The sequence below is a fragment of the Sinohyriopsis cumingii genome, unplaced genomic scaffold (genome assembly GCF_028554795.1).
Source record: "Sinohyriopsis cumingii isolate HCF-2022 unplaced genomic scaffold, ASM2855479v2 utg000309l, whole genome shotgun sequence".
NCBI lineage: Eukaryota > Metazoa > Mollusca > Bivalvia > Unionida > Unionidae > Sinohyriopsis > Sinohyriopsis cumingii.
Window position 1 is genome coordinate 764,028 of NW_028315887.1, and position 12,523 is coordinate 776,550.

At 33.7% G+C, this 12,523-nt stretch overlaps 1 protein-coding gene across 1 annotated transcript in view; it reads left to right on the forward strand.

The window, feature by feature from the left end:
• LOC149774364 (solute carrier family 4 member 11-like) overlaps positions 1-12,523 on the forward strand; it is a 111,288-nt gene that overhangs the window by 5,030 nt on the left and 93,735 nt on the right. The window contains exon 2 of the mRNA XM_089945373.1: positions 7,023-7,426. Within this exon, the coding sequence (XP_089801499.1) occupies positions 7,069-7,426 (358 nt within the window). The 5' untranslated portion in view covers positions 7,023-7,068. The remainder of the gene's footprint in view (positions 1-7,022; positions 7,427-12,523) is intronic.

Sequence of the window (12,523 nt, forward strand, 5' to 3'; positions counted from 1 at the left end):
TGTTAGGTTAATGCGACTGGGTGGGACATCATGCTACATGTCTGCAGCATAATGTCCCATTGCTAGACATCACTACGGCATGGTGTCCCAGTGCTAGACATCACTATAAACTGCCATACATCATAGCAAATATGACTGAAAAAATTGTTAAAGCTAGATAAGAAATCCAACTCACACACACAAAACCAAAAATCATCAAAAATTGTTCATCATGCCTAAAAATGCCTCCAGTGGATGGAAACTGATTAAGGTGTGTTCAGTTACTATTTGCTTTCATTTACACAGAACATCTGGGTCTTATCCCTGTAGCATTGTTGATATTGATCAACTCGAGTACTTGCAACAGCAATAAGACACTAACAACTTGGGACTACATGTTTAATGTTCGGTATTGTGTAACTTGAATGCAATAAAAAAAAATCGTTTTTTTAGTCTATTTGTTTTTGTAAAATATGCAGATATTATGCAGATTTAAAATTATAGATACATTAAAAAGCCAAATCACACACACTCTCATCATTTTTCATTATTATTATGTTGTCGTGTTGAATATATTGCAATGCTTGTGTTACATAGGGAGAGAGCTAATTTAAGTTGTTAGAACTTGTGCCCAATCCCATTGTATCCTGTTGTGATAATACAGTAGTTTTTTTTTTTACTTTAATTATATAATGTTTAAAATCAAGAATTGTAAATCATGGTTGCTAATTTTTGGTAGGGTAAAAATTTAAATTATTTTTTACTTTGCTCATTCGCTGTTTCTCTGAGTGCCAGTTTTGTTGGAAATTGTAGTTGCTGAAAACTATAAATAATGCATTATATGTGACACCAATATGGACACCTCCCAGGTGCATGGATGTAAGAACCAACTATAATTTATTATATTGCCATAAAATGAATGTCCACAAAAATACATGAATTGTCAGTATTTCCTTCAATATATTTATATTTCCATACCAGTGTTTGACAGGAGAGTCACGGCACTTCAGTTGGCTGAGCATCCGGCTTGTAATCCAAGGGATGCAGGTTCAATGCCTATACAAGTCAACCTGGGTTGGCTGCCTCAGTGTGTACTTGGGGAAAGGCATTCCACTCCCATTTCCTCTGCATGCTTTTGCCGACATTATGTGAACAACAAAAATGCCATTGAAACTCAGAAAAACAACATTTTAGTGGTAACATTAAAAGCATAAACTAAATTATTTAATTTTAACTGTGAAAATAAATAAATCTAAAACCTAATTTACATTCCTAATGTGAAAATGTCTTTTTAAAATAATTGAATGCTAGAAAAAAATTCAGGCAGAAGAAAATGTTTTTCAGGGTAAAATGATCTCCTGACAATAAATACTTGAAAATAGAGTATTTTAGAATACAATACAAATTAAAACATTTCAAAACCTTCTGGCAGAAACTTTGAAGTAGCCTAGAGTCAGTTGAGTAACATAAAGTATTGGAATTTGAGTTGTTATGGCTTTTACTACTGTTTTTTTTTGGTTTACAGCAAGGTTTTAATTCTCTTTTCTGTAGTCTATTTATTTATTCATTTATGTTGGCATTATATTTTTATTACAGTTCTGTATTATTACAGTTCTCTCTTTTTATAACACTGGGAAACTTGCATCACAAGTGAAATGGCCTAAGTCTGAGGGACATTATAATAAGGCTTTGTCATTATTTTCATTAAAAAAACAAAAATAGTATTTAATGATTTAAAAACACATTTTAATTGATACAGTAATTGAAAATATTCAGATGAATTAAGTAGAAGTCAAAGCTTTTAGTCATTATAATTTAATCAGATGATTCCTTGAATTTAAAAGGTTGCCTTGAAAACTACTTGAATTTGGGAAAAGTTGGTTTTGGCCTTGAAAAGTTTCAATTTGATATAAAAAAACTTCCAAGTTCTTTGAGTTTATATGTTGAATACAGAATGTTAAAATTGAATATAATCTCTATCATTTTTAATTCAATTTTTCTCATTTTTATATTTTACAAGAATAATGAATGAATAAATAAAGGTGTTTAGTGACCCCATTCCAGTGGGATAAAATTGGGTGGATTAAACAACACGTTTGATTAGTTGTACAAGGGAGTAGTGTCCCTTTCCTGTAGTGGTTTGCTAATATATATACAAAATTCCCAAACTTCTGTGCCTATTTTTGGTACCTATTTTTGCAGTGATAAACAAAGTAACTTCTGGAGAAAACTTAAATTTGGGAAGAAAAATGGTTTTGAAAACTTGTGGTAGTCCATAAAAAACACATCTTGAGGGCTGTACAAGTCATGTGATGGTTTTGTAGTGATGATCAGCAACAATAATTCATATGAGGAGGTTTGATCTTCAATGCAATCTTTAGTCAAAGTTTTAGAAAATGGCTTTGTTAAAGTTTATTTCATATATTTTATTTTGACATTAATAGTACATAATATCAGCACTATTGACATAGGTCTTTTTGTCAACCATAAAAAAAAATTAACTGCTATATCTGAACATTGATACAAATGCCTGGATCTGGTTTTAGACCATTTATTGCACAATGCTTAGAAACCTTTCAAAATAATCAGTCGGTCTTCTGAGAGTTCTGCAGAATACTGCCATTGCAGAATGGTATGCAAGTGTCTTTGTTGTTTATGTCATTTAAGTACTAAACATGTGGCTTGGAATGGTTCCAATAAAATTTTTTTATCAAAACTTAAGTGAGAGCTATTAAAGTTACTCTGAATTCAGTGTTTTTTGTCAGTACCAATTTTGTGGTGTTATGTACATTTAAGTTGCATTGCTTGTTATTTTTTTCAATTTTAAAATTTCAATATATACTATTGGTAATGTAACAATATGTGTTGGATTTAACCTTGTACAAACTCAATTTCATTTTCTACTTGACCTAAATCACTTTTTAAAGAACTAATACATAGCTAAAATATTAACTATATTATCTTGTCTGTGTCAAGAACATTGTGTATACCATGTTCTTTATTATAATTATTTTATCTAGAAAACATTTGAAACCTTCTAGAAAGAAATTTTCAGTGGTAATAGGTTTTTTTTATTAAAAAAAAAGATTAATTGTGACCTGAGGACTATATAATTTTGTTTTTCTAGAAATTATATATTTGTGCTGCAAGCTCTAAGCAGAATCAAATGTATTATTGTTGTGTCCAGTAGTTCATTTGGGCAGGAATTTTATCAATTCACATTATTTATTCACTGGAAATACAAAGTGCTCATCAAAAATATTCTTGGATATAGAGACTTGAATTTATAGTGAAATTTCAAGCAAGCATATATTCTTGGATTTTATTATTGTGATCCAACAAAAGACTTGGCACATCACCACAATATGGGCCACTGCAGCCATGTCAACACTTCCAGCATTATATTTAGTTTGAATTTCCACAAAAGACTTGGCACATCACCATAACATGGGCCACTGCAGTTATGTCAACACTTCCAGAACTAGATTTAGTTTGGATTTCCACTAAAGACTTGGCCTATCAACCCAATATGGGCCACCAGTCATGTCAACACTTCCAGCATTAGATTTAGTTTGGATTTCCATTAAAGACTTGGCATATCACCACAACTTGGGCCACCAGTCATGTCAACACTTCCAGCATTAGATTTAGTTTGGATTTCCACTAAAGATTTGGCCTATCAACCCAATATGGGCCACCAGTCATGTCAACACTTCCAGCATTAGATTTAGTTTGGATTTCCACTAAAGACTTGGCACATTACCACAACATTGGCCACTGCAGTCATGTCAACACTTCCAGCATTACATTTAGTTTGGATTTCCACTAAAGTTTATTAAGAATTTTAATCAATAGGAATTGTGTTAGTAAATACATAATTGTTTGGGTTTTAATTTGCAATACTTTAAGTTTGTTTTTTTTACATTTTCACTTTGTACTCTTGGGGAATAAATTGTTGAATTTTACAAAGCTTGTTGCTTCACTCTCTTTTTTTTTATTACTTATTTTAAGACCATAGAGTCAGAATGTTGGGTTTTGTAGTTGCCACAAGCTGTAAATTTAAAAACCAAACAAACAATGATGATTGCACCATTTTAGCATTTGGAATACTTGATGACTCTTTGGGTAACAGCTTTTTATGTTACAAAAAATGGCAACAACTGGATAAAGTGTTAAAAGAAGTCAGAGCAGCACCAAATAAAAAGCAAATAAGATAAGTAGCTACTAAAGTGTCTTACATGTGTGAGATTAATCAAATTATGGGGGGAAAACTTATATCAGTTTGGATGCCACCATCTTGAAAGCCATGCTTGATTTGATGCAATTTTTTACCTCTAATTTTGGGGCCCCCAAGTGGCTGAGTAGTCTAAAGTGCTCAACATTATGGATAACTGCCATTTCACCTCTGTCTGCATGGGTTTTTGAGTCTCGGATTCGGCCAATGTGAGTATGTGAGAAAGCTTGCCAGTAGCTTCTAATGGGTTGGTGGTTCTTTCCGGGGTTTTCCCAGGTTGTTCCTCCACCATTTATACTGGCCACCATGTATAGCCTATCTTGTGCTGAAAAATGGCATTAAACCCTACAACAACAACAACAACAACCACCTCTAATTTTGCTGTTAGCAATTTTTTTTCTTCAAATGATGTTGCAAACCAAAGACCCAAGCACAGTAGCTACATAGCTTTGTTTATTGTCTTGAGTGCCTCTAAACTGTTTTTCAAAACATGTCAAGAAAGTTTTTGAATAGGCTGAGAGAGGATGAGATTTAAAGTCAATGCAATTCAAATGCCCAAAACAGAAGATTGAATGATGGTCTGAGGAAACAGTCGGATTCCTTTTGTGATCTTTGAATGTCATTTTTTTTGGCAATACCTTGAAATGTATACTGTCACATTAAAAGAAATTACAGTACAGTCAAACTTGTCCTAACAGTCACCTAAGTTCAGCATCAGCTGGTCAGAACAACCATTCTAATTGTCCCCTGTCTAATTTAATAGATAAATGTCATGTAATCATTGGTCACCTGCCTTCTGCAGTCATTGGAGTGTATCAGTCATTGGAATGTATCATTCATTGGAGTGTATCATTCATTGGAGTGTATCAGTCATTGGAGTGTATCATTCATTGGAGTGGATCATTCCTTGGAGTGTATCAGTCATTGGAGTGTATAATCCATTGGAGTGTATTAGTCATTGGAGTGTATCATCCATTGGAGTGTATCAGTCATTGGAGTGTATCAGCAGTAACTGCTCTAAGTATGCAAATTAGACTTTTTTTGTTTGATGAAGAATGGGATGGTGTATAGAAAGGTACATGTGTATATGTTTTCTTGATTTGATGGAGGTGTATTAATATTGTCATGGTTTCATAAGATGTTAAATGAAAAGCAGATTCAGATTCTGGTGAATGCACATACTGTTATTTCTCTACAGCAGACAAAATAACAGCTCTTGTCATTGGCAAGTAAAAAAACAACAAGCCAGAATACAGTATCTGTGTGTGGAACTTACTTTATTAAATTTCATTATTTTTCTTTCTGCTTAATAACTAAACTAAAATGCATGTATCTTGGTAGCTAAATAACGAAACTAAAATACATGTATCTTGGTAGCTAAATAACTAAACTAAAATACATGTATCTTGGTAGCTAAATAACTAAACTAAAATACATGTATCTTGGTACCTAAATAGCTAAACTAAAATACATGTATATTGGTAGCTAACTAGCTAAACTAAAATACATGTATCTTGGTAGCTAAATAACTAAACTAAAATACATGTATCTTGGTAGCTAAATAAATAAACTAAAATACATGTATCTTGGTAGCTAAATAAATTAACTAAAATGTATCTTGGTAGCTAAATAAATAAACTAAAATACATGTATCTTGGTAGCTAAATAAATTAACTAAAATATATGTATCTTGGTAGCTAAATAAATAAACTAAAATATGTGTATCTTGGTACCTAAATAGCTAAACTAAAATGCATGTTATCTTGGTAGCTAAATAGCTAAACTAAAATACATGTATCGTGGTAGCTAAATAGCTAAACTAAAATGCATGTATCTTGGTAGCTAAATAGCTAAACTAAAATGCATGTATATTGGTAGCTAAATAGCTAAACTAAAATGCATGTATCTTGGTAGCTAAATAGCTAAACTAAAATGCATGTATCTTGGTAGCTAAATAACTAAACTAAAATGCATGTATCTTGGTAGCTAACTAACTAAACTAAAATGCATGTATCTTGGTAGCTAAATAGCTAAACTAAAATACATGTATCTTGATAGCTAAACAGCTAAACTAAAATACATGTATCTTGGTAGCTAAATAACTAAACTAAAATACATGTGTCTTGGTAGCTAAATAACTAAAGTTAAATACATGTATATTGGTAGCTAAAGAACTTAAACTAAAATGTATCTTGGTAGCTAAATAACTAAACTAAAATACATGTATCTTGGTAGCTAACTAACTAAACTAAAATGCATGTATCTTGGTAGCTAAATAGCTAAACTAAAATACATGTATCTTGATAGCTAAACAGCTAAACTAAAATACATGTATCTTGGTAGCTAAATAACTAAACTAAAATACATGTATCTTGGTAGCTAAATAACTAAAGTTAAATACATGTATCTTGGTAGCTAAATAAATTAACTAAAATGTATCTTGGTAGCTAAATAACTAAACTAAAATACATGTATCTTGGTAGCTAAATAACTAAAGTTAAATACATGTATATTGGTAGCTAAAGAACTTAAACTAAAATACATGTATCTTGGTAGCATGCTACCAATACTAATAATAATAAATGTGAAATAATGATAATGATAATACAAATAATAGTAATGGTTATCTGGTTCATAGTACATAATGTGTAATGAGCCAGGTTTGAGAGAGCTGATCCTGCCTTCCGAGGTCACCTGTCTACAAAAGCCACCTTGCCTTTTCCCACAGGTGGCTGCTGTGACAGGTTTTTGCTGTATTCAGTTTTGACTTAATTGCTACAAGTGATTTAATTTTATGTTCCTCTTTTAGGTTTACAAAACCTGTCATAGAGATTAGCATCCCTCATTGTAGTGAAATGAATGGTATTGAGTTGCACCAGGTGACCCTGATGGTCTCAGATACTGAAGTTCCCCATACATTTAATGGCGGAATCAAGAATGATTCAAAAGAGATGGAAAAGGGGCCACCACCCTACCAGGCAAATATTATTGGGTCTCAGGTGTCACCCATAAACTTAATTCACTCAACAGATGATTCTTTAGTCACAGAAAGCAAGCTGGCAGTTGACACTCTTGATGGACGACGCAGGCACAAAAGTGAAGGAGCATTGCATCTGGAAATAAAATCACGGTACTTAGACCCCATCAAAAGGTCTGCAGTGTATGACAGCAAAAGCACAATCAGTGGAATCAAGTTTGAAGATTCATTTCTAGGTAATTTTTTTGATGTGTGATATATGATAGCAAAAGCACAATCAGTGTAATCAAGCTTAATAATTCATTTCTAGGTATTTTTATTGATGTGAAATCCATATTTCATGATAGTATCTTATTCATCCCCAGTATTTAAATTACAAAATGTAATTCAGTTTACTTTGTATTGTTGTTTTTGCTGACAGCATAGCAGCTTTATACCATATATACCTGCTTATCAGTTAGATGTAGTTACAAACAAAATAGACCCATATGCAGATTAGAGTGTATGCCTTTTTTTTCTACCGATTAGTCCTAACAAACAGCATATATCAAGATCTGCCTGCACATTATCAGAGATACTGTCAAGTTTCATGTATGTAAGTCACACAGAATTTTACGAATTTGAAAGTGCAGCATATAACTTTCATTTAACTGTTAAAGCCCCAATGCAAAAAGTCTTAATTGCCAATGCTGTAAATAATATTGAATCCTGAAACATATTGGTCCTAAGCATTATTGGGTTCCATTAAAACCAGATATTATTACATTTCGTCACATTATGAGCCATGTGATTTCTCCCACGAGCTATGAAATCCTGCCTTTTCTCACATGTGCGAATTAATCTGATGTTGATGAGTCAACCAATTTCAGTTGAAAGGTGGAACACAAGATTTGATGATGTCACCATTGGAACACAAGATTTGATGATGTCACCATTGGAACCATAAGAAGTCAACACCATGCTATGTCAAATTATCTTAAGATGGAGTTTTCTCTTCAAAATATTCTAGTGCCCTAGCTGATCACCAATATTCACCCAAGTCTCATTTTTATCCAATGCGTGCTTTTTCTTCTTAGATCCACTTAAAAAAGGGCTTGCCTGATTTCATTCCCTCTCATATCAATTTGTGCACTACATATGAATGTTGTTATTATTAGATTAGTCACTCCTAGAATTTATTGAATGTATCACATCACTGTTTTTGGAGCACTCCCAAGAAAAGAACAGAATTATTATCAACTTCATTGGCTGCATTAAGGGATGGCACCTCTTAATTCTAAACTGAATATTTGAACATTGCTGAAACCTAACCTCTTGAAAGGTTTATGTCAGATAGCTTTTTGTAACAAATCATTTCCTTCCTTCCAAACTTCAGTTAGATTGGAAGAATGGTGAAATTTATGATAGAGAGCAGCATTGGGGCTTTAATCCATAAAGTGCTTGCTGCAACAAATGTCACAATGCCAGTACAGGTCTCATAGCGCTCGTCATAGTATACTGCCGTTTCAGGTAGGCAACTGTTTACACATCTGTGTGCTTCTGTATGACATAAATGGTTGTTAAACTAAATTTGATTGCTACATTGGACCCTGGAACAAGCATGTTGTAGCTTTAATCTTGCATTCATGAAGGAAGTTTCTCAAATGTTGTTTAAATTACAAGCTACCTAGGAAACCCAGAATGGATGACTCCCAACATGGTTCATCTTCAGGTGAATATTTCATTTGGCAAATACTTGCTGTGATAACAATAATTTTTGAAAGTTTTGAAGTGTATCAAATTGTTGGAGCTGCGAAAGTGTTACAGGAAATACAGCTTTGTGATTTTGAGTCTTAATATGATGTTGGACACAAGTCCTATTTGCATGCTGGATGGACAAAACAGCATTCGGTCAACTTGATCAAAATATGATAAGAAATCTGGCACAGTAGCCAGCAAGGCGCTGATTTCAGAAAGTGAAATTTTTGGCCAAGACCATGACAAATCTATTTTTGGAGCAGACATGTCCAAGAGACAATCTGTAAACTGTAGAAAATTGTACATAACAACCATAGAGAAAAAACTGGATAAGCTAACAGTGTCCATTCAGACTGTGAAGGGGTTCTCAGCATAGAATAATATTCAGACTTAGATAATGAACAGATTAAGCTCAGAAATAATCAACAGATTAATGATTATGCAATTAGAGGGGACAGATTAAACTAAGTGGATCAGGAAGAAAGAGATCTGGATAATTATTCAATTGTTGTTTAACAATGGCCATTTCCTCCATTTTACTTCTACTACTGCCTTATTCTTATCAAGGGTGGACATCCCCCTTTAGATAAAATCCTGGCAGCATCTCTATACATTATGCGATGGCAGATCTGGGTCTCTGTAATTTGCAGTTAGATCTGGCTTATAAGTGAACATATATGTACATAACATATCTCTTAATGAAACATTGCTTAAACACATTCTTAAGTTCCCCCCAAAATATATTTGATTATCTATTTTTAAGTTTCATCATACCTATTATGGACCTAACGTTTCTTCTCATATTTGTATTCATTGTAATGTACAGAATCACAACTAAACTTCTTGTCTTCTCATTTTGATCTTTTTTTATTCAGATGGTATGAGTCAAATCTGCAAAGATATGAACCACATATGACCATTCTCCATCAAAAGATTTGGACCACATAAAACCATTTCCCATTAAAATATTTGGACAACATAAGACCATTCCCCATCAAAAGATTTGAACCACATATGACCATTCCCCATCAAAAAATTTGAACCGCATATGGCCATTCCCCATTAAAAAATTTGAACCACATATGACCATTCCCATCAAAAAATTTGGACTGCATAAGACCATTCCCATTAAAAGATTTGGACACATAAGACCATTCCCCATGAGAAGTTTTGGGCCATGTAAGACCTTTCCTCATCAGAATGTTTGGACCACATGAGACCATTTCCCATTAGAAAATTTGGACCACATAAGACCGTTCCCATTAAAAGATTTGGACACATAAGACCATTCCCCATGAGAAGTTTTGGACTATGTAAGACCTTTCCTCATCAGAATGTTTGGACCATGTAAGACCTTTCCTTATCAGAATGTTTGGACCACACAAGACCATTTCCCATTAGAAAATTTGGACCACATAAGACCATTCCCCATAACACGTTTTCAGCCACATAAGAGCATTCCCAGTCCAGATGATTTGGACCACACAAGGCCATTCCCCAACTGATACAGCCTGACAAATTCACCTTATTGTGGGCACGCAGATGTGCATGCTAAATTTTAAAATGTTTAATTTTCAAATGGGTATTTTTATACACCTGCCATAAGGCAAAGCATATAATGTTATGATGTATGTATGGGCATCTGTCTGTTGGTTTCCTATGTTGTTTCTGCATCATCGCTTCATTATTTACAGTGATCCAACTTTGTTAGTAGCTAGTATATGGGGTGAGGAAGAAACCTATTGATGTGGGCTTGAAAGGGTCAAAGACCAGTGTCATAGGGACTAAAAAAGGACAATTTTCCACACATTAACTTGACTAAAGTACCATATACCTTGACCAAACTATGTAAATAGCTTGCATTTGAGATATGATTGCACCTATTGATTTTGGGGCCAGAAGGATAACAGTCAAGGTCACAGTGACTATGTTATCTTGTGTTCTTTATCAGCTACTTTGAACAACCTTTTGGATGGCTTGCATTTGAAACAGTGAAGATACCTATTTATTTTTCGATCAAAAGGTTAAGAGTCAAGGTTACAGGGACTGAAAGAAAGAAAACTGATTTGAACCAAACTGTACTGTATGCCATAACTAAATTCATTATATAGCTTGTATCTGAAATAGGTAAGATACCTTTGAATGAGGTGGGATGGGGTTTTAAAAGTCAAAGGTCATGGTTAGGGGGACTTCAAGAAGGCAGATTGTTCTCACAAAATAACCTGAATCTTATGCAAACAAACTGTGACCAAATTTGTTCGATGACTTTCAGTTAGGACAAGAATGGCATCTATTGAAATTATGATCAATAAGTTAGAGGTCAAGGTCACCAAGATTGAAGCAAGAAAATTGGTTTACCCAAATTGATTTCTGCATTCCATTACCTAGATCAAATTTGTGAATAGCTTGCACTGGAGACAGGATAGACACCAACTGAGTTCTGATTCATAAACTCAACAGTCATGGTCAAATTTGCCTGAGGCCTTTATACCAATGTCCTTGACCCACCATTTGATATGGCCACCATTACTTAAACTTCAAATACGTCCAAAAAACACTGAACAGAATTTGACAGCATTTGACAAAAAGCATCTTGGTATGAAAGGGCTTTCATGTTTCTTAAAATGATGTCAATCAGTCTGCTCTCAAATATGGCCACTGTTACTGAGAATAGAAATATCATTCAGTGAATTCTTCTCAAAAGTGGTTCAACAACAATTAATCAATGATGAAAATATGCCAACATGAAAACGAAACTTTAAATGACTTCTCAGAAACTGCCCATAATAATTTGACCAAATCTGTCCGAAAAATAAACACTCAACATTATTTGACCAAAATTTGACTGAGTATCCTGGTATAAAGGCCTTTCAGTTTTGTATGTCTGCCATCAAATGTGCTGTTGCCACTAAAAATAGTAAAACTTGTAATAATTATTTTTTTAAAGTAACAGAATTTGACAAAAAAATGTCTTGATGGTCTTTCATATTCATATGTATGATGCTTGTTAACAAGATATGGTGGCCTTTACACACAAGAAAAGAAAAAAATATCTACACAACTTTATTGAAGAAAAAGAACTTCTTGACAGAATTTGACCAACTCTTGACAGAAAGCATCCTGGAATAGAGACCTTTCAGTATTTGACCTTGACTGTGACCTGCGATCAAGTATGGTTAAAGGTATAAAACTAGAGAAATCTTAAAACATGTAATCGTCAGCATCTGGAAGAAAAACCATCCTTTTGATCCCAGATTTTTTGGCAACTTTTGCATTTGACTTGAACCTCTTGTTGTTGGATTGCTGTAAAACTCGGTACATATTTTGATCATTGTATAAAGATGCACATATTGACAAGTCTTTGTGCTCTCATGATTTTGGGAAGAGTTATTTCCTTTTTTGACTTACTGCTGGGATTAGTGCATCTACTTCGGATATGGGAGGTCGCGGGTTCGAACCTTGGCCAAGTCATACCAAAGACTTATAAATATGGTACTTGAAGCTGCCTCACATGGCATTCAGCATTAAGAGGTTGGTGTTAGGACTGGTCAGCCTGGTGTCAGGATAATGTGACTTGATGGGACTTGATGCTACAT